At 38.7% G+C, this 23,847-nt stretch overlaps 1 protein-coding gene and 1 pseudogene across 6 annotated transcripts; one reads left to right on the plus strand and one right to left on the minus strand.

Annotated features, from left to right (window-relative positions):
* Positions 1-703: 703 nt before the first annotated feature.
* Positions 704-23,147, minus strand: LOC129067782 (pantetheine hydrolase VNN2-like). Of its 6 annotated transcripts, XM_054569984.1 has the most exons (10): positions 23,009-23,147; positions 20,181-20,263; positions 16,744-16,940; positions 16,516-16,542; positions 15,716-15,846; positions 11,617-11,809; positions 9,512-9,800; positions 7,899-8,272; positions 6,854-7,024; positions 704-1,284 (listed from the first exon to the last, which is right to left on the minus strand). In XM_054569984.1, exons 3-10 carry the CDS (start codon positions 16,915-16,917, stop codon positions 1,102-1,104), a joined length of 1,542 nt encoding a protein of 513 aa, XP_054425959.1. In that variant the 5' UTR covers positions 16,918-16,940; positions 20,181-20,263; positions 23,009-23,147; the 3' UTR covers positions 704-1,101. The 6 variants fall into 6 exon arrangements, with proteins under 6 accessions (XP_054425959.1, XP_054425962.1, XP_054425960.1 ...); XM_054569987.1 differs by lacking the exon at positions 16,516-16,542; XM_054569985.1 differs by lacking the exons at positions 20,181-20,263; positions 23,009-23,147 and adding an exon at positions 17,417-17,433.
* LOC129066929 (splicing regulator RBM11-like) lies at positions 20,337-22,886 on the plus strand (annotated as a pseudogene).
* Positions 23,148-23,847: the final 700 nt, after the last annotated feature.

A 23,847-nucleotide genomic window follows, 5' to 3' on the forward strand; every position in this document is an offset into this window, starting at 1 on the left:
TGGACATGTGTATAAACATGGACCTTCACCACCACTTTCAAATGGCCATCTTTGATGCCCTAGTGTTGAAAACAGGCAACATATAGACCCTCTTCAAAATTAAAGACAAAATGTGGCTTAACTTCCATTTTCTTTCTCTTAATATTCACCAGTTCATTATCAAAGTAGTCTTCATTTCCTACTGTATTTTAATGGAATATGCAAACTGAATCTATAAGGACTATATATATGACAATATATAAAAATAAAACAAAAATGCCTCAATGGTGATATCTCAATGTGAAAATATTAGACAAAATAGTTTTGAAGATATTAAATCTGAAAAAATCCGAACATTTATTTCTTTAATTTTAAGAATATTTGCATTAAATGATCAGTGACAAATACACTATATTTTGAGTAGCATGAAATATATATGTTTTGAAAAATGCAGACTACTCACTGTTGAAAACAATGTTCCTATTCACAGTATGCTCTTTGTGTTATGGGATTTGGGCCCATTAAATTATACCACAGCCTTCAGGTGAGATAGTTCGGGGCTGTGAATGCCCTGAGCCAGGCCTCCTTTGATACAAACCTGGACTGTTTGTCATCTCTTTTAGAACATCTCAAAACAACATTAACTGTGAAGATAAACTTCAATATTACCATCTGATTGGAAAGTGCATTTCCCTTTCTTGAATCATCCGCACAAAAAAACAGATTAATTCAAATTGTCTTTAATGTCAAATGGAATTCAGTCATAAAACTCAATTTTCATCAGTGCTCTTTTTTTCAAAGGCCACAACTATGTTTACAATGACCCTGAAGCTCTTCACTCTTCCTTTCACGCACAAAAGCACACAAGCACACACAAGGTCACACAGCAAATAAAGTTAGAGCTAAGATTTGATTCCCATTCATCTGACCTAAGCACAAGGGGATAAATTTACCAAAATAGTTAAAAATAATTCAAGATGAGAAAAATACATATTTAGAAATCATTGGTCTATACTACAGAGATGGCCCTTCAGAATTTTTTAGTAATTTGGAAAGCTGATAAACACATTTAGCAAAATATATACAGCACAAATAAATGTGATAAAGAGATATCCTATACTATCACAATATTTGTAAAGCTATGATCATTGATAAAGTGGATATTAACAGGTAAGTTGTTTCCAAATTGCTGATCCCTCCTGAGACGGAATGTGAGTCCTTAGCGTACCACCTCCCAAAGAGTGTCACTGTTAGGATAGGCTCAGATGTTCCATTCTTGTTTATCAAGCGCCCATCTTTTAGTACCTAAAGAAACAGTAGGAAAAGTGTAGTCAGCTTGATTAAGATATGCATTACAAGCAAAATAATGTTTTTGAAATAATCCTAGACATTATGGTTGATCAAGTAGTTCTAGCTTGATGGGGTGGGGAGAGCTGAGACCAGACAGAACAAGAAAGAGACAGCTATTTTTTTTGGTTTATTTTTTATCTTCACCCAAGAACATGTTAATTGATTTTAAGGAGAGAGAGGGGGGAAAGGAGGAAGGGACAGACGGAGAGAAAGAGTGAGGGCAGAAGGGAGGGGAAGGGAGAGTGAGGGGGAGAGAAACACCAATTCTCGTATGTGCCCTGACAAGGGATTGCACAACCTTAGAGTATTGGGATGATATTCTAGACAACTAAACAGGAATACCTGGCCAGGGCCATGGGGACAGCTATTTTATATGTAATGAAGACTAGAGTAATTCCAGAGAGCTCAATATTTGAGTTTCAACAATAAAACTGAGACAGTAGAGAGGCTTGGGCCCAGGAATAGAAAAATACTGGGTAGCCAGGAAGCCAAATTAAGACTGGGTGGCCAAAAGAAACGGCCAGTAAGCTGACCAGAACAATGTTGTAACACTTCCCCTCCCTACTGAAAAATGCAGAAGTACCTGGTTTTTCCTTCCTTTTAACTGCTTGCTTCCTTGCAGATCTGAAACTACTGACCCACTTGTGCAGATGATCAACATTTGACTGCAGTGAGCACCCTCTTCCCCCCATAGCGCAAGTGCAAACATAGTTACCAGGCAACACAGCTGGAAAGCAAGTCATGACCCTGACATGGAAAATTCCACCAGCCCACCTTTTTCAAAAAGCCCACCTCTTCATACAAGCTTGCTTTGTTCCCTGCTTATAAAAGCAGCCAAGCAGAGCCAGTCCTTGAGGAAGTTCAAAGGACCATCCTTTCCTCTGTTTTGCCTCCTTTGTGCTTGACCATAAGCTTAATAAAATTTATCTGGAAATTCTTCTGGAGTCTCTTCTTAATTTCTATCTTGGAGATCCCAAGAACCTCAATGCAGGCAACATGTAAGCCTCAATGAAAAGTCAAAAATCATCATCGGCAAACATTTCTTGAGTCTAATTGTGTGCAAGATAATCATGGGCTAGAGAAGTAAAATCACACCCTTTCCTCAAGAAGCTTAACAGTTAAAGGTGAAACTGAGAAATCAGTATATTATGTATGAGACAGGGAAACAGATAAGTGCTTAGGAGGTCTGAGAAGGAACAGCTGGACTGATCTGCTTCCTGGAGTGGGACAACCTGCCGCAAGAAGGAGCAGTTAATGGATTTTCTCCCTGGAGCTGAAAACAGAAGACATTGTGGGAAGTGGAAATCAAAGTAGCAAGGTCTCATTCTGGGCCATGAGTGGGTGACAGGTCTAGGCAATGTGCTTCCTCACTCCAGTTGGTTAGAACCAATGATGTGCTGAAACCAGTGGTGTGTGTGTAAGCTCACGGGACACATGGTTGAAATTCTGGCAACCCTGACAGCTGGTGGTTAAAGATAGTCATTCTTGAAATCGCTCCTGGTGGGAATATTTCCACCATGAAAATTGGCAAATACCACAAATTAGGGTTTTTTATTTTCTTCTTCAATAAGTGGGTTGTTAACATTTATAGCACACCACTGGCTAGAGCAGAAGGTTGGTGAAGAGGAGAATAAGCCATGTGGTCAAAGGGAAAGGTAGAGTTCAGATGGTAAAAGCCAGGGATGACCAGATGTATTCTGAAGTCACAGAGGTCTCTCTTCGTATGGAAGTCATGTGTCCAAATGAAGGGGGCAAGAATAAAGAGAAACACAAGAAACATGAGTAGATAGACAATAGACAGGACAAGAATAAAAGAAAATGAATCCATCAGTTATGAGAAGGACAATTTAGATGGGGAAGAACTTGGAAGCTGAGAAACCAGATACTTCCTACCCGAAGAAGAAACTTACTAAATATCCTAGAAGACAATTTCTGTGGTCTTTGCGTACATACAAAGACATATATCAATAGTAAGTTGTCAAACACACAACCTGTTGGTAATCAAGTAAACAAAATAAAATATTAAATGCTCACATTTGTTGTTTATTGTGTTCATTGTTAACCTGCTCCTTGTTTATTAAATTGTTCATTAAAGGGACTAAGTGAAAATACCAGAATGATATTTTAAATTACAGTTCAGTGAAAGTTTAAAACAAGTTAAACACGGACACTTTACTTTCTATTGACTTTTCATCAATATAGTAAAATTTTGTCTATTTTGATCTTCTCAAGATTAATTCTAGATCTGTGACTGCCTCTCAGGTTCTAACTATAACTTAGCATTTTTACTGGTTTCTTGTTAGACATTTTTCTAAAACGTGCTATATAATTTACTGGCCACTTAAGCAGTGTATATAAAATCTCACTTGATGTTTTTGATTAGTCCGTTAAGCTGGTCGTTCTTACCCATCAAAATCATCTGTGGGACTGAAGAAGTATAGGTCCCATTTTCACAAGGTTCTGATTTACAGGGTCTGAAAAGGAACCTGGCCTCTTATGCCTCCAACCCATCTGCACATTGATCTATATTTACATTATTTGCAACACATGTGGCCTATTTCTGGCAAGCTCTCCCTTCCAGTTGTTAATAACCTTGGTTCACCAGATAAACACTTAGTACTAAGTACTTAAAAATATGTCCTGATATTTGTATAATGCTTTACTGTTCACCAAGTACTTTCATTTTCAGTACAAGCATTATCATATTTGACCAAATCCATAAGGAAGATATCCTGTTCCTTTTACAGGTGGGCAATTCAGAGGTTAACTGACTTGCACAAGGATGCACACCTAGTCAGTTGCAGAGATCAGATATCTGACAACACCTTGCAGTTGCCTACAATATCATAGCAAGATGTTTCCCACATTTGTAGTTACGGTCAGCAACACTTCACGCTTGTAGCATAAAATTGGGGGTGGGGAGAGACACCCAGTAAATGTGTTGAAATCCCTGCAGAAGTGACCTAGTAAGGTAATATATAAATATTTGCTGACAAAGAGTGCATCAGCTGAGGAAACTGGGAAATACTTCAGAAGACATGGCTGGAGTCACTCATGTAAAAAAACTGGTCATCTAGTCTCTCTAAAAACAGTATGTTAAAAGAAGGGCCCTGACCTAAAAGGTTTGTTGGGAAAGATTAACTTTAAAAAATCAAGAATTGGTTTCTCTTTATCTGGCATTTTTCGAGGAAAGTAGACACCAGATTCAGTGTGGTCTTAGATAACCAGCCCTGATGACAAGGACATTGCCTCAGGCTTTCTTTCCTGGTTGTGAAAATCTGTTCCTTGGATACCCAACCCTTTTTGTTTTAATCCTGTCCTTACAAAACAAACTTCTGATCCATAGCTTCAAAGTTTGAGAGGACTTGCCAATGGACAGCTTTCTTCAGACAACAGTTATTGGTCCTCTCTAGTTTCTATCTTGTGAGTTTGGTTAGTGTCTATTTCTTAAAATGTGGTGAACTTCAGGAAAGTAATGCCATAGAGAATCAACACTTGTGAAATGACGGTCATGGAGCTTCTTCCAAGACATTGTTATACCAAAAACCCTGCCTACTAGAGGGCAAGTTCATCTTTTATACTTTTCTGGTGTAACACTATCTGTATCTTATTTCGTCTTTCAGTGAATCGTGATCTAAATGATAAATATATCATAAAGTGGCTAATATAAAGGATAGGTGCAGCCCCTCCCTTCCTGCCTCCCTTCCATGGAAGAATGAGAGCCTGGTGCCCAGACATAGGAGACGGCATGACAAGTTCTGAGAATTACTGAGCTGAGTGCTACAAATATACTGTTAAGCACTTAACCATTTACTCTTTCATATCATTCTCTGTCTATTGTTTCCAGCTACCAGAAACCATTTGGGATAAAAAAAATTTAAAACAAAGAAAGAAGGTAGCTGTGTCCTAATTTCCTCATGTTCTCCAATTCCTCATTAACTACCACCATCCAGCTTCTTCAAACACTGTGGTTCAGAGTAGAGTGAAATGGAATTTCTGAAAGTGGAATTTTTACCTGGTCTGGAAAATTCAAGAAGTCTTTTGTCTTTCTCCCATGAATGACAAAAGCATGAATGCTTTTAGACATAAATGCTCAGTCTCACTCTAGGATAATCCTTCAAGGAGATACATCTCTAAGTGTATATGGTGGGGGTGGGGCGCAGAAATGTCAAATTATTACCCAGAAGATTAGATTGTGTGCTCAGTTGAAATAGCAGGGATTAGGAGACACAGGCCACCCACCGATACTCCCTGACCCCTGACCTGTACGAATCCTGCTCTCCTTTCTCTCACTGAAGTGACTCCAGATATTTTCAATTCATCTATGCTTATTTGTGCCAAGTTAACCACCTTTGAATTACTAGATTCCAGTTCTAGAGCCCATAGTGTAGATCTGATTGTGATTTTCTGTAGTTGGCATTTATGCTTTTATTCCAGCCTCAATTTGTTCATGATATTCTACCTAACCTGGTCCTATGGCAGCCAAGGATTCCTGTTCTCTGGATTTCTCAGCCTGAAGGCTGCACTACACATTAAACTGTGGGTTTCACAGAATTAAATATTTATATCAATATGATATATCCCAATCTGGCAATATAGGCAGGCACAGATACATGACCATCAGCACTTAGCAATTGTAAAGACTTTCTTGCTTAATGCCTTATATGAATGAACATAGGTCCTATTTTTATTTTATAGTAAATGCAATGACTTTGCCCTAGTTACTGAAACCCTGCCCCTATTTGCCACAATTCAGAGGAGACATTAGGGTTCAAGCTGGCCTAGTTGAGTGTGTGTGTGTGTGTGTGTGTGTGTGTGTGTGTGTGTGTATGTGTGTGAAATCTATAAACAAATATTTTTCAAAGGTGCCTTGAGCTCACAGGTTTTAGGTATATTATCATGTTATTCCAACAAAGTGTCATCACTTTAGAATTACTTGTAATTGTAGAAATAGCCAAAATATTTTCTCTTCCTTTATCCCTGACCCTTTGCAATGTATTTTACAGCTCTTTCCACTGAGAGATCCGCATCATTTAATTCTATAACCCTTGAAACTACATTGGTTACGTGACTTGCTTTGGTTGTTGAGACATTTGCAAACATGGTGCAAGCAGAAAATTGAGAAAAACTTGTCCATTGTCGCTTTCCCTCTTGATGCTGTTGGACTCCTTCAAGCCTAATAATGCTGGAAGAGGAGAAGCCACAGGGAGAGAGTGGCCCCAATCATCCCACCAGTCTAAGGCGAGGCCATCACAACCAGCCCAATAGACCAGCTAGTGGCAGATGCATGAATGAGCCTAGCCAAGATCAGCTAAGCCTGTTGCAAACCAGAAAAACAGCCTTGGTGCACTCAGTTCACATTGTCAACCACAAAGAAAGAGGTGAAAAAATGGTTCTTATTTAAAGCCATTAAGGTATGAGAAAGTTTGCTATATTGTAAAATGTAAGCAATATACTAGCCAGAACCTATTTTACTTGGCTTCAGAGAACAGATAAAATAAAAATACTCTTAAAATCCTCCTACCTCAAATTTTCCAGGTGACAGATGAATTTTAGTAAGTAGCACTTCAGGAAAAACATACTCTGTTCCAAATGTGCCACTTAGGGAGAATATATTAAATCTTGTCACAGCAGTTTCTACTGGTTGTCCACAAGTTGTCAAATTAGTTGTTTTGCATTTCAGCATTGTGCATACCTATGTAGAACAGAAGTAGAGAACATGCAATGCCTTACATCTCCGTCGCTTGTACTAGAACAGTTGACTAAGTTTATAACTATAGCAAAGCAAATATTTTCTCTATCTGATAAAGAGATTTGGATTATGTTTTTTATTATTACCAGCTTTATTGGAAATGGCAAATGACTTGGGAACTTACTCCACTTTCTTGGTAACATGGATTGAAAGAATGAAGCCAATTTAGAATTAGACTTAAACCATTAGTTCGGCATGCCAGGTGATTAGTTGGCCTAACAGAGTAGATGTCTTTTGGCAACAGTAGTACTAAAGCTAAAGTGATGATTAAAACTTTGACCATCACTGCTTTTCCCTATCCTTTCTTTAAGAGAGGGCAGTGGGACACAGAATATAAGAAGAAGACACAAATGTATAGCCAACACTATATGAAAAGCTTCATTTTAAATATTTGTCATTGGAAGGGAATGAAATGAACAGGACATCTGATTACAAGAGAAACTAAGATAAAAGTGGTATCCCTATTCATTGTTGGTTTTAAAAGTTAAAACAAGACTTTATATGATATACCAGCAAAACTACATCAGAAAGCTTTATTGAGTCTCACTATATTATGTAAACTAGTTCATTAATACAAAATCATCATGGTCAGATTAATACTCTTTAAAGATATGCTCAAAGCAAACAATCAGATTATACTTAACTCCTACTGCAAATGTCATATGTTAATCCCAATGTGTATGTGCATGTGTGTAATACTGGCAAAGTATGGAGTTGTGTGGAGAAAAAGAACTTGGCCCTGTGGGACAAAGATGAAAAGTGAACCCTTATAGCTTATTGATACCTAAACACTTGCTTTCACTTGAGCTGAGATTACCTGCCAATACTCTCTTCTCCTTCGGCCATGAAGTCCTGAGAAAGCTCCTAGAGCGTATACTTCATTCTCTTCTTTTCTTAACATTCCATAGCTTAAATGACAGCAGAGATCTTTTTGACAGACTGTAAGGTTTCCTGCAATTGCAGAAAGTTCTGTGAAGTTGAACGCATCCCGGGAAATAAATCCCCTGAAAGTGTTTTTCTGTACTGGGAATGGTTTGATGGTCGTGGCATAGTCACTCCAGTTCACAGCCGCTGGGTAGGCAGGTGAGCTTCGAGGATGCGAATCCACTTCTGAAAGAAGGATCTTTCCCAGCTCCGTGTCCATATCGTAGTGGTATACTTTGGGAGACTGTGGTGCATAAATGCCACTGCCTGCGAATAAAGTGAGCCTTTTAAAGCCAACACTGTGAGTTTCCCCCTCAGAACTTAGCATGCGGTCATGACACCATGTGAGTCACAATGATACAGCACACAGGCTTCTGGTTACGCTGAACACCTAGGCACTTCTGCTAGTCCCTACTGAAGGAATTAAATAGGTGTTTGATGTCTCATGTCAAAGAAACTTGGAATATAAGGGGAATATTTACAAGCATTATGGAAAATTAAATCAAATATAAAAATCTTTGTATTGGGGAGTTCATCAAAGGTAGGGAAAGGTAATGCAAAATTCTCTCCTGTTCCCCACTATGGTGGTGCTTTAAAATCGCCCCCCCCCCATTTTTTCTACACTCTTCTCTCCAACAGGTCAATCTAATTCCTTTCCTTTTGAGTGCAGGCTGGACTTTGCAACTCACTTCCAATGAATGGAAGACTGTAGCAGCGACAGTGTGAAACTAGTCATAATCAGCAATGCAGTGCGTGCTCTCTCGCTCTCTCTCTCTCTTTCAATTTGGAGGAAGTAAGCTGCCACATCATGAGGATACATCACACAGCTTTATGGAGAAGCCCGAGTAGCAAGAAATGAAGGTCTCCTGCCAATAGTCCCTGAGAAACTAAGAGCTCCTGCCAATATAGCCATGTAAGGCAGCTCTCCTGGAAGCAGACCTCCCAGCCCCAGCCAAGACTCCATGTGACCGCTAACTCAGCTAACAGCTGATGTAACCTGAAGAGACAGTCTGAGCCAGGATCACCCAGCTAACCTAGTCCCAAATTGTGACTAATAGAAAAAGTGAGATAATAAATGTTTTTTGTTTTAAGCCACGTTTTACGTTGAAGGTAATTTGTTACAGACATGTCAGTAATACATGCCTCTGCCCTTTGCCAATGATTGAGCAAATCTTGTTTAGTTCTGTGCTTTGCCAGTCACAAGCTGAGAGCCCTTGGCAAGGTCCTTGTGTTCTCTGTGTCTCAGTGATCTAATCTGTAAGAGTGGGATGGCGATACTCCTCTCACAGAGCTGTTGTGAGGATAAATGAAATAACACACATAAAGGTCTAACACAAGCATAGCTGTTAAAAATCAGTCACTAGGTTTTCCTTTAATGTGAAAAGTGGGCAAATGTAGTGGTTAGCCCCAATAGAGAAGCAAAAAATTATGACAGCTCACATCTGAGGCACTAGTTTATCTGCATTTAGAAGTATTATCTGCAAACCTCATCTGGTCATAAATTACCTGTCATATTTAGGCGGACATGATGTGTATTGGCCACAAGAAGATTGACTCTCATTCCCATTGCCCAAGCTGAATGGAATTCAATAGCTGTTAAAAGGGGCAAGACATTCATCCAAGCTGTGGGAAACAGTATGGTGTCCACGTGGAGATCCTTCACCAGGGTCACAGCAGGATCGTGGAAGAGTATATCGAAGCAGGTGAAAATGCCCAACCTTCCAAAGGTGGTGTTGAAAGTCACCAGCTCCGGCTTTTCAGGCACATCAAACTGAGGTTCAGAATAGAGGTGGTACTATAGCAAATGCACAAGATAAAAACAGGAAAACCTTCTTTATTGAAGAGATGACTTGTACAACCTCTCCAAAACTAGTAATAGATTTGGCAATGGTCAACAACAGCAACTCTGCAGGAAATGAATTAATCTGGTAATTGGAAGTGAAAGTCCAAGGAAAACATAGCATAACTTCCCTTAAATCCCAGACTATGAAAGCTGCAAAAGCTTTTTAATGTTTTTAGGCATCAGGGATTCAAAGAAGAGCAATGCTGCTATTCTGCTTTGAAACCTTGACACCTAGAAACATAATGCACCATAACTATCTGTTAAGTATATGAGGGATGCTACTGTCCTCTTTACAGGGTTCCGTCCAAAGTCATCTCAGAGACTCTTACCCAGGCTTTAAATTGTGGTTGAAAGTGAACGTTTTACTTCATTCTCCCTGATTCCTTCCAAGTAAACTGAAAAACTAACCTAGTATAATACAACAATGAGAGTCAGCAGTTCAATGAAGTGGTCTGCAAAGAGGAGAATGATGAGGGTTGGAACAAGACTATTAACATTTCTTTCTACAATTACTTTCCGTCAAAAAAAAAAAATAAAGAAGTAATTGAACTTAACTAGTATTTTAAAACTTGATTGGCAAAGGTTCATGGATCACAAGTGGCCTCGAAGGTACTCTGAGGGGACAGTGAGAGCCCTTCGGTTTAGAACAACCAGAGGTTCCTCCCGAGCTTGTCCACATTCGGTGCACTGCACTGTCCTGCGGGTTACTTGGGCCTGGTTAAATAGATCAATCAACTATGCTACCAGTTTAACTAAATAAACACTTAAAGAGTGGTAGAATCACTTACAATGACTCTTGCAAACAAAGTGTATTCAAAATACTAATAATGCAAAGTCTAGGTAGCAAAAAATGGAAGAGCTGGTATTTGTCGAGACACATTTTTTAGGAGAACGTGAAAGTGTAATTACAAATGAAAAGAAGGTGTCAAAACCCACAAAGTCATGGAGAAAACTATTGGAAAGTTATGGGTTTTATTTATAAATACAAAAATTACATATACACATATTGAGGACACCTTAAAATTTTTTCTATAGCAGTATATGATCAAAAACATTGGGAAACAATTGGGTTAATATCATTCCTCTTGACTAATACTTATATTTTAACTGGGACTTCTGGCAGATTAGTTCCCTACTCAGAAGGTTCTGAGGCTACAATTTAAAAGGCTTAAAGACAATCTGGGGCAAGAGAGGAGCACACACGCTGACATGCATATTACATACCCATTGAAAAGGATCTTTCTCCCTACCCAGTTTAGTATAAAATCATGGTTTAAGGTTATTTTGTTCTTTTAATTTAGGGTTTAAATTAAAAGTTATCTGATCTGACTTTAAAACCCTAAGAAGGTAATTAAGTGAACTGGTATAGAAAGTAAAGAAAAAGATCGCTTTTGTAATTTGATAGACGACAGGGAAATGAACTTCTGTGAAACTCATTCATACAATTTGGAAACATCCTTGTATCTTCTCAGTATTAAATGGTATCTAGATTACAGTCACCTTGGTGTCCTTTGAATTAATATTAAAATTACTTTTCTAAGTACAAAAGGTTGATCTCAATTATAGACTATTGCAACATCTTTCTAATAGGCCCTTGCCTACTTTTTTTTCCTCCCAAATTAGTGTTTTTCTAAAATGTGATTTTCTTTAGTGTGTGCCTTAAAAATATCTCTAATAACATCATTAATAGGGAATGGAGCTCAAAACCCTACACACAGCATTCATCGCACTTATAACAGGTGCATTTTACACACCCACCCCCTCTTACCTTGTGGTAACGTGCCACCAGGTGTCCATTTTTATCATATACCACATTAGTATTGTATTGATAATAGCCATTAGGAGGACATGTGAAGTCATTAGAATTACATGGCTTTTTGTCTCCAATATTTGCCAAAACATAGATAGAGTTGTTCTTGGCCAGGCAGCTGAGTCTTTCTTGTACTGGCGTGTGACCAAATCTAAATCAAATTTTAATTAAGACATTTCTACAAGTCAGACAGAGAAAGACAAATACTGTATAATGCCACTGATATGTAAAACTGAAAAGGCTGAACTAAAAAAAAAAGAAAAAACAGAGTAGAATAGTGGTTACGAGGGGCTGGGGCGCGGGGGGATTGGGATCATGTTATTTAAGGATATAAACTTGCAACTAGTAGATAATAAGTCCTGAAGATCTAAAGCACAGCATAGTGATTATAGCTGACAATACTATGTTATAAACCTCAAAGTTGCTTAGAGACTAAATCTTAATTGTTCTCACCATAAAATAGAAAGGATAGTTATATGGCATAATGGGTTAATTAGAGCTATGGTGGTAATCATATTGCAATATATGAATGTATCAAATTAACACCTTAAATTTACACAATATTATATGTCAATTATGTCTCAATTAAAAAGGCATTTCAACTTTAAAAAGTATTTTAGTCACTTTATATGTAAACAACAAAAACAAACTCAGAGATATAGAGAACAAACTGATGGTTGCCCAGTAGGAAGCCGGGGTTAGTGGTTGGGTGGAAAAGGTGAAGGAATTACAAAGTACAAATTGGTAATTACAAAACAGTCACAAGTATGTAAAGTACAGCATAGGGAATATAGTCAATAATATTGTAATAACTATGGTATGGTGCTAGGTGGGTACTAGACTTATCAGAGGTATCACTTCATAATTATATAAATGTCTAACCACTATACTGTATACCTGAAACTAATATAATATTGAATGTCAGCTATAATTTAAAAACTCAATTAAAAAATGACAGTAAGAAAAAGCTTAAGTGTAATTGAAGTTAGTATAAAAACTGTGTATAAAAGATCGTATTTTAAAAGCCACAAATTATACTTATACTTGATGAATTTTTTCCACATTGTGTTTACCATTCTGACAACTCACTAGTCACTCTCCTGCATCATTGGCTGTCTCCTCTCTAGGATCATTCCATCAGCATGCAAATATGCTCTAGTACCTTACATTTTCTAAAAGAAATGAAATAAAAACTTCTCTTGAATCAACACGCCTCTCTAAATTTTACTCCATTTCTCAGCTCCCTCTTATATCCAAACTCCTAGAAAAAACTGTCCCTCTTTCTGTTTCCAGCTTTTTCTCTCCCCATTCTCTTTTGAAACACTCAAATTGGCTTTCATTTTTATGATCCCAATAGACAATTGTTATTGCTGCCAATGATGACCCACATCTTACATAATCTCATCCTATTTGTCTGCAGCCATTGACGCCGTGAATCACACACTCCTCCTGGAAACGCCACCTTGCTTATTGGACCTCACTCTTTCCTACTCAACTGGCTCCTCATCTCATTCTCCTTTGCTGGCCCCTCCTTATCTCTCCTGAGTCTAAACATTGGAATTTCCTCGATCTCAAGTATAGACCCCTTCTCTTCTCTGACTCACTCCACAGGTGAAGCCACCATGGTGTTAAAACCTTCTATTTGCTGACTTCTGATTTTCTGTCTCCAGCCTTGACCTTGTCCTTTCATGCCAGGTTGACATCTCCACTTGGATGTCTAAAGGATGTCGCAGACTTAAGATGCACAAAATTGACTTCCTAATTTCCATCCCAGGAATACTCTTTCTTCAATGCTCCCTATATCTGCAAATGGCAATTCTATGTCTCTAGTTGCACAGCCAAAAACTTGGGGAGTCACTCTTGGAGCTTGTCTTTCTCTCACACTTCCACATTTGGCAACAAATCTTGTCAGCTTGACCTCTAAAACATATCTATAATCTGACCACTTCTTACCAGCTCCACCACTTCCACCCTGGTTTAAGCCCCTATCAGCTCTAAGCAGGATGATTACGGTAGCTTCCTAGGTGGTCTTCTGCTTTGTCATGACCCCCCTGGTCTCTTCTCAATATAGAAACCAGAGTGGTGCTGTTATAGCATGAGTCAAATTAGGTCACTCCTGGAATCAAAACCCTCCAGTGCCTCCCCATCACACTCAGAGGAAAAACCAAAGCTCTTATAATAGACTCCAAGATTCTTTCAGGGGTGCCCAGCCTTTCGGCATCTCTGGGCCACACTGGAAGAAGAGTTGTCTTGTGCCACACATTGAATACACAAACATTAACGAAAACTGATTAGCAAAAAAGGTTTTAAGCAAATTGATGATTTTGTGTTGGGCCACATTCATAGCCATGCTGGGCCGCATGCAGCCCGCAGGCAGCAGGTTAGACACCCCTGTACCTATAGCACTGCCACAGTATAGTCCCTTTCTGACCTCACCTCATAATGTTTCTCCCTTGCTAGTACACTCAAGCCATATTCACTGAAAGCTCCAGAGTCAATCCAAATTTTAAAATAACCACAATAGGTAATGGGGAAAAAAATGCAATAAAGATCAAATCAAAAATAAAATAAAATAACCACAATAGGTCCTACACCTCATCCCACCCAAGCACCACATTTCCCCTACTTTTATTACAATACATCTTATATAATAAATGAGTTTGTTTACATCTATCTTCCCCGACTAAGCATCCATCACCTAAAGGTAGGGCATAGACTTTGCTTTATTAAGTATTGTCTGTCCTACTCCCATAATGGTATCTGGCACATAGTAGGTGCTCAATAAAAAATGATTGACTGAGTTAAAAGATGAGTGAATTAAATTTGACTATATTGGGTGATACTGCAAGCCCATTTTCTGTCAAAATGCATTCCTTCTACTCTTGGGCTCAAAAAGAGGCATTTGCTAACCACATGGAAGAACCTGTCTCCCAACATTTACTAGTTCCCATAGTTACTGTGATCTTTGACTTATCCATAAATTTGCAACATGTTTTGTTTTTAACAGGAAATTCAGAACTCAGTCCCACTGTGGGATTAAAAACAAACAGGTTGTCCCAGTTCTTAAAACTTCTATGCAGAAAAACTGTCCAGCTATTGGCCTTTCGTCTGCACAAAAGAAAATTTCTTACAGTCACCATCGAGAGATCAGCTCAGAACAAAGGAAGGATGGGAAGATGGAACTTTCAAGTGTCATGTAACCGAATATTCTCATCTTTGTGTAGCTAATCTCTGTAGAGCAAGAAATGTCATTTCCCGATAGCCCTATATAAATGTCAGAATAACCAGGAGTGCCTAAAAAAGGGTGGTAGCCATAATTTTCCAGGAAAAATATGGCAGAGGAATGTTTAATACACTTAATTTGAGGTAAAAGAATGAGAGAGTGAGAGGGTAACAGAGTGAGAGGCTTTGAGAGGTGAATAAGAATGAGTGTTACAGTGAGAGATGTTTTACTGCAAGTTTTGAAGTGTGCAGATCTGTACCTCAATGATCTCTTGTTAGGGAGTAAGATTTATATATTAAATATACACCTTTATCTATTAAGGACCTTATACTAGAACATTTCTAAATTACTTTTCTCCAGGAAAATTACCTATATGAGCCTGAGAAAAATGCAAAGTTTCAAAGCATAAGGTTATATGATTCACTAGAAAGTATGTGGTGAAGTCTTTCTGCCCAAGAAGCAGGTTCCAGAACAGAGACTCTATAATAAATTGCAATGTGGTATCCTCAAAGAGAGGCACTGACATGTTTTCCAAACACAACTCACTGTCCACTTTAGAAATTAATTTACTACTTGTATCTATGAGATCCTCTTTCCTTTAGTCTCTAGTCCTATTTACATATTTTCTCCAAATTTAATGAAGATATTAATCATAAATGATTGTTCAATGACATCTAAGTGTAATTATTTAAATCTAACAAATGCCAAGGTAAATATAACAATATCATATACCATATACATGGTAATTCAAGATTTATCATTTTGCTGTGGTGAACATGCACATTTTAGAGAATTAGAGCACTTTTGCACAAACAACTTGGATAGATAAAATACCTGTGGGGGTCTTGACATGGAATCCAGTCCACCTGAGGGTCTGGGATATCCTCCAGGTAAGGGAAAATGGTTTCCCTGGTAAAATTCCATCCATAAATTGCGTCTTCTGGAGTCACAATAATTTGAGCACCCTGTTCAAAATAAGTCAAATCAAAATTATCTCTCCATGTGTAACATAGACAATGTAACACTTTAATCTTCCACCAGATCTCATGTCCCTACCATAAATTAGGATTAGTAGTAATAAAAGAATACCTGCTCAGCTGCCTGCTTAATTGCTTTCTCCAGAATATCTATATTCTTGTTCATAAGGAGCAAGGCATTGTCCTGAGAAACAGGTGTTTCCGTTTTCTCTGGCAATATGACCGTGTGCTCATACACTGCAGCTATAAATGTATCCAGGGCATTGACATGCAGGGCAATCAGGGTAAATACTGCCACGGAGGTTTGAAAGGAGGAAGTGGTCATGGCCAAGGTCTAGAGATTTCTGAAAATGCAAGTAATATTCATGGAGCATTTAAAAAAGGTGGTTTATTTCTGTAACATATGACTGCCAGCAATTGAGCTCTCATTTTATACTCTTATGAATATTATAGCCAATGACTTTTGAGGGGGAAATATTGCTATTAAATGAATACAATAAAAAAGTTGTACAAAGGTTGTACGACATGTACTATTGATAAAATTTGAGGTAAAATTTCAGAAAACCAAAATTCAAATGTAGTACAATTGCACCCTTTAATTAATAGAAAGAAAACATAACTAAAGTAACTCTCATATGAAAAGTTATTACAACATACCTGCTTTATATCCTTCACAAGGTTCTCCTGAGGGTCAAAGACACATGAACATTCTCTGTCAGATGAGGATGGGATGACAATCATTAACACAAATGGGTGACAATATAATAATGTATTAATCCTGACCACTCAGTATGATTTCATCATTAGGCTCTCAGAACAACACTTATTCAATTTAACAAGTCTAGTCTATTTGGGGTACTGGAGATGAAATGGGGGACAGAGTACCTGGGCACCAACTCCTGGATCTTGCCGAGAAGGACACAGCAGATTCACGTCAACCACGCAATGGAGACATGACAAAGACACCGAGGAACTCAGGATGGTGAGGAGGAGCCTTGGGCTCTGCCACAGCCTGAAGGACGTCCTAGCCTGGCCTCTCTCCCAGAAATGAAATTGCATCAAGTGAGCTGAGAGGTGGAGACCTGGAAATAGAATGCACATTCATTGACAGCATGTCCTCATAGGTAGCAAGCATGACGCATCAAAATATGAAGCAGGAAAAATAGGTTCTCTTTTCAAACTATTCTTTTGATAATTGTATACCAAAAAAAAGAAAAGAAAAGAAAAAAAATAGTACCATATCCCAAAAAGTACACAGTGGTAAAAAATGTTTCTGTCCTGCCCTCATTGGAGGCTTACATGTGTCTCCAGCACATTGTTTGAATCTGCCTTTTTGGAGGAACTACCAGCTTGAGCAGAACAAGCCTGAACTTTAACCATCTTTTGGTGCCAGGTCCCACTCAGGTGAGGCTCTGGACGTGAATGGGTGTTCAACTCTCCAGACAGCGAATGCATCTAAAACCTAGAGAAAATCTGAGAGTAATGACATGTCATGCCCTATCGGCTGGAAAGGGTTGTATCACAGCAAGTTGCCAGTAGCCAACTCTTTTTGACCTACAGCATCAAGTTTCCTGTGGTTCAAACTGCACTCTGCTTTCTGCTCTCAGAAGTTGAGGACTGTGGGATGCTAAGTTACAAAAGGCCCTTTGAACTGGCAGTGTGTTCCCATATTATGGGCCCCCACTTTTTCAAAAGTAAAACAGTAACCTGGTCTCATGATGATTCACCTTGTATATCATTAACTTTAGTTCTGATCCAACTCTGTCAAAAGTTCATCACATTCATCAAAAGGAACTTTTTAAAATTCCCTTGGTTGGTACTATAGACTAAATGCTTGTGTGACCCCTCGCCCCCAACCCTCCAAACTCATATGTTGAAACCCAATCCTTAGTGTGGTGGTATTAGAAGGTGGGGCCCTTGCAAGGTATTTATGTCATGAGTATGCAGCCCTCAAATATGAGATTCCTGATTTCATAAAAAGAGTCCCCAGAGAGCTTCCTTGCCCCTTCTGCTTTGCAAAAACACAATGAGAAGATGCTGTCTCTGAACTAGGAAGAGGTTTCTCACCAGACGCTGAATCTGCTGACACCTTGATCTTGGACTTCCCAGTCTCAAGAAATGTGAAAAATACATTTCTGTTGCTTATAAGACACCCAGTCTATAGTACCCATTATAGCATCCCAAGTGGATTCAAACATTTTGGTAAAGTAAGGATGACCCCCTTACTTTTAGGAGAACAGAAATAAATCCAAAGGAGCTAGATAGAAGTCACTTGTTCCTTTATGTTGGCAGTTACAGAAACAAACATTTGAAAGGTAAGGTAAAACAAAACAACAACAACAACAAAAAAACCAAAGCTGATATCTCAGGTACTACAGAGGGGGAAAATAAAATGATAGATTAAAGACACAAAAGTGTCAAGGCATGGTGCACGTAGTGTTTTATCACATAATATAAAGGTGTTGACAAAAGAAAGTTCAAACCTAAAGAAAGGTTCAAAGAGTTTATCTGAGTCAAGATTGAGGGCCAGACCCACAATCAAAATCTCAAAATTGAGAAAATGCTCCAAGGAGTAGCAGTTTTGTAGTTTATTTTACATATTAAAATCAAAGGACTGGATGGAGGGAAGGTTACATGAAATCTATTGGTGATAAATTAAGGAGGCTGTAGAAGGCTGAACAGGTACAATTCTAGCATTGAATAAAAAGTAAAAATGAAGAGATAAATACTTCTTTTACATTGGCAGGTGCAGGATATTTAACATTTAACATCCATAATGCACAGAGGTATGCAGGTAAAGGACAACAAGGCATGTCGGGGTAGTCTGGCCCCAGTACCAGGTGTTTATCCTTGGAGGTCTGAAGAAGAGATCGGATCATTCTGCCATTCTAAGTATATTATCCTAGTTGCACAAAATCAATGGACAGGGCTAGTTCAGCATAAAGGTTAATCTATCATATAGGCCTTAGGACATGACTTCTCATTACAACCTGCTCAGTTAGGAATTTTTATTATCAGAACGTCCCACGTAATTACTTTCAGTTACTGAGTTGTCAGGCCTGCCAGGTAGCCCTGAGCTTGTCAGATCTGCCATGTAGCCCCATTTTCATTCACAAGAGCTTCACAATTATTCACCAATTATTCATCTTCCTCATTTTTAATGAGCAAGGATGTAAAAAAGTATGTTTGAGGCCTAAGATACCTAACTACTTACAGGTCCGTGTAGGTGAAGCCTTCCACTCCCCTGGATACTGTTTTCTTCTTTCCAAGGCCTGTGGCCTCTCAAATCACCCTTGACTTCTTATTTAGGTTTACTCTCTGGGTGAGCAGCAGCTGGCCAGAAGGTTCTGCTTTCTTAGAACTAGGAGAGGGAGTATTTGTTTTATCTTAGCCAGATAACTCTGATTTCCGGGGTTTTCCTTCAAGCAGCCATAGAAACCAGGTAACACAGGCCACGTGGAATTATGTGATTGCTACTGAACAATGTCCAAATAACCAGGAGAAGTAACAGAGCAATAGAAGCTAGCCATTTTGTAGCCCGCAAGACCTAAGTTGACTCTTACATTCACATCACATTCTTTCTCTTTAGCACGTTATTCTTTTATTACTATAATACACATCCACTCTAGAACTTTCCCCCAAGTGAACATAACTAAATTCCGGATGGCTCTGCATCTAATTACAGGTAACTTACATGGCATGAATTTTTCCCACTTTAGTTATGAGACTCATGATGGCACTGAGCAATGCGTAAAGGCATGGACCCTGAGGCCAGAATGCCTGGGCTTGAATCACTGCCTAGCTGGGTGACTATGAATAAGTGATGTGTCCTCTCACTACCACACTTTCCGTCATCTGCATAAAGGTGATAATATGTGCTGAATAATTTTTGCCGTCACTACTGCTTCTTGCCACAAGACAATGACCTTATCTGAGGGCACTGTCCAGTGCTGCTTTGACTCAGGTCTTTCACTCTCTCTGCTCCAGTGCCCACTTGTTCTTGGCTACTAATTTATTAAAAAAAAACAAAACAAAAAAACAGCAACCAGTCCATATTCTCTATTTTTCCATTGTTCTGTCTCCACAAAGACTTTCATGTTTTTTCTCTTCTATGCCAATCTTCCCTGAATGGTTATTAAATTATTAACATAAAGTCCATTTCTACCAGCTAATTTTGAATGTTTTCTCTCTGACTGTACCATAGATTCTTCCTTTAATCAACAGTTCTAATTCCTTAACTCATACATCATACTATTTTTTAAAAACACACATATACAACACACGCGCGCACACACACACACACACACACACACAGAGCTCACCAAGAAACTGGATTACTCATTTGTTGCTGTCAGGAATGTGAAACGGTACAGCCAACCACTCTGGGAAATGAGCTTGACAATTCCTGGAAGAAACAAACAAACAAACAAAGCTAATCATGACTCTTCCTTGTACTGGGTCGAGCAGGAAACCGAGAGATGAGGCAGAATCCCAGCCCCTCCTATATCTTGTTCCCAGTTCTGGAAGAGGACAGGACAATGTTAGTGGAGGATTTAGAAGCCCTAGCGCAAGAAGAATTTCTTTATGATCTTTTACTTCAGTGTCTGATAGACTGCACCATTAACCAAAATTACTATATACAAAGACAAAGAAGAAAAGCAGAAGTCTTGCATTTGTCTGCTTTGAACACCCAGAATCTGAGTCATTTGCCATAGCTCTGTTAAATGTCATACGTTTCTATGGAAGACCAATCAATGTGCAGTATCTACGTGGAAGTGCTTGTTCTTCTGAATCAACTAACGAAAGTTTTGGGAGCTGTGTTAAGACAAATTCCCCAGCTACAGGAATGAAGTTTTGGGAAGTTCTTCCTTTCCTATACATTTTTTTCCAATTAATACTGCTTCTTCACTTTAAGATTTTTTTTTTAATAAAATGCAAGGGCATGCATATAATCCAATGCTGCTGCTTTACTACTATAAGATGATAGCGCCATTTCCAAATGCACAGCTCTGTCTTCCCATTATTCATGATGCACATCTAGAAACAGAACTTAGCTCTTAGGAATAGACTCAGCAATAACCAAGTGACTCTGCTCTTCAACAGCTAAGTGAATAAGAGGGAAAAGCACCCAGTAACAGTGATAAAACAGAAAACAATATAGGAAATGAATATAATCCAAAGTTCTGAAAGTGTATGAAGAAAAAATATAACAGTATGTTCAAATAAAATATTTATTTACAGTGGTTTTCTTTTAAAAGGAAAAAACTCTATCAGAATTCATCCAACAACTGATTTCATGGTGGTCATTTCCAAAATATATAATAATGTAACAACTAATTTATTACTCAAATTTGTCTTAAACGACAAACCTTGAAATAATGTACTTTTTGAAATAATGTACTTTGAAATAAATACTTTTTGTATTTGTCATGCTTTTTGTCAACAACACACAGACTTTGATTTATTCTAGTACTAATGACAAAATTGCACTAAACTGTAAATCAGAAGTTATACTGAACCCCACACTTTCCTAGACTGCCACCTATAACTGTCAACTACAAACAGACTGGGATTAGACCAGGCTGTGGATTTTCTAAAAGGAACTAGTATGAATATTAAAATTTTCAATTTATTCCTAATAAAGACTGAATAAGCAGGTTTTAGTTTGTTTCCTGTGTTTAGTGTTTTTTTCTTTTTTCCTGTCTGAATATGCTCTTTCTGAGTCTTACTCTCCTGTGGGTTTATTTCATAAATAGAGGACATAGGATATTAATCCCAAAGGTATGACAACTATCATAGGACTAGCCTTCAGATCATTCTTTTTTTGATATGATTGTATATAAATTGAGATATGTGTTCTTTACTTTCATTTACTAATTGTATTTAATGAAAATTAGTTTGAAAATTATGTCAGTATTTATTATCCATCTCTCCTGCCAGCAATGTCTGAGACAGTATATTTAACATATCTAAATCTTCACAGCTTAATAAATAAGTAAATAGAATATTTTATTAATGTATGATATTTTAATACTTATTGTCCAAATCAAATTTCCTATGTAAAATAAATGGGTTATTTGGGGGGGGGGGATTAATCACACAACTACTCTACTATCCAGCAGTAGAATCATTTCCAGGCATTTATTCTAAAGAATTGTGAAGACATGTTCACACAAAAAATCTGAACATTAATGTTCATAGCAGCTTTATTTGTAATAACGATAAAGTGGAATACTCCGGATGTTCTTCAACGAATGATGAAGCAAGCTGTAGACATGTACTATGGACTATTACTCAGTATAAGGAAATGAACTATGATACATGCTACAACGTCGATGGATTTTAAGAGCATTACACAGAAGGAAGGCCAATCCTGAAAGTTAACAACATACCATGTGATTCCATTTGTACAACATTCTTGAAATGACAGAATTATAGGAATGGAGAGCAGATTAGTGGTTTTCAGAGTCAGGAGAGAGTGGGAGAGGGTACCGGATGTAGCTACAAACGGGCAATGTGAAGGATGCGACGTGTTCTGGGTCTCGACTCCAACGATAAGCTCTGCTGTGATATCGTACTGTAGTGTTGCAGATGTTTCCACTGGGGAAAACTGGGTAAAGAGTATACATGACCTCTGTGTATTAATTCTTACACCTGCATGTGAATCAACAATTATCTCCAAATGGAGAAAGGTTAATTAAAAAACAATTTGTGATATATTTGTCCTTTTAATTTTCCTTTGATTAATTTGTATATCATATACATAATTTGCAATATGATCTTAACAAAAAGATACATTTTGTTTATTATTATTATATTCTACATTCAGCTACATAAATTAGTCTCCTTTATAAGAGGGTTTTTTTAAACCTGGGCACCTTTGTTACATTTACAAGAATATAAAGATATAAAAATATAAATGCACACACTGATTTCCTTTGATAGTTTATCCTGTCTTTTGCTCAAATTTCCTCTATCCTTTTTCTCACATTTTTAGCTTTTTTTGTCATTTGTTTTAAGACTACTAGCAAAATCATAAAATGAAGAAGGGACAAGGTTAGTTTCATAAAGTGACTGTAAATACACTGGGACCCATGGCGGCTTGTATTGACAGCAGCTTGTTGCAAATGGAAAGAAAAAGTTCTCTCACCAGAAAGCCTGGAATCTTTGCGTTGACTTTGAACTCTCAACTGTCAACAGGGCTGGTAAAGGCAATAGGCGGTTGGTCCTGAGTGACACCCGGAGGCCGGCCGGGAGAGGTGGGAGCCCAGCAGCCAGAGCCCGGCCGGAAGCTGCCGGCGGATGCCCAGGCGCAGAAGAGCTGCCGGCGCCGCAGGTCGGGAGCTGCAGGCGCTCAGCCAGTCCTTGGCCACTGGGCGGAGACCAAGGCGGCGGGGGCGGCCCCTGAAGGGCCCGCGCCCAGGGAACAAGAGCACTGGAGCAAGACCAGGGTGATTTAAGCATTGAAGCATTGAAACAGGCCTGGACCTGTTTCTCTACCCCATTGGAATGCAACGGGCCGAACTCACACTCCTTCCTGGTGTCGCTCTGGGAAAAGGGAACCCGTGACAGCCCCTTTCCTCCCACCCTGTGCTCCCCCAGCACCGGACAGCTCCCTGGAGGTCTCAAGGGGAAGTGACTTGGGGGAAGGGGCATAATGAAGAGTTCATGGAATTTGTGAATATTCGATTTTGGCAATTAATACCAAAAAGTGTTCCAAAACTGTCTACTTCAAGTTGCTCTCCATCATCCCCAGTCTTGGCTTTGTCATCCTTCACATATTCCCCCCCCCCCCCCCCCACTTTGGCAGTGTGGCAGGGCACCACATCATGGCTTAATTTGCCCCTTTAGGATCTGTTTTGCTCCTATTCTTCCCCATCTCTTTACGAGGTACGGCCACACACCCATACCCTCACACAGAAACCTGGGAGTTCTCCTAAATTCCTCTCCCCTTCTCCCTCCGCATCAGCAGATCCTGCTGGTGCCACT

Source organism: Pteronotus mesoamericanus, unplaced genomic scaffold (genome assembly GCF_021234165.1).
Source record: "Pteronotus mesoamericanus isolate MK-2021 breed Mesoamerican mustached bat unplaced genomic scaffold, CSHL_Meso_final contig_20, whole genome shotgun sequence".
Lineage (NCBI taxonomy): Eukaryota > Metazoa > Chordata > Mammalia > Chiroptera > Mormoopidae > Pteronotus > Pteronotus mesoamericanus.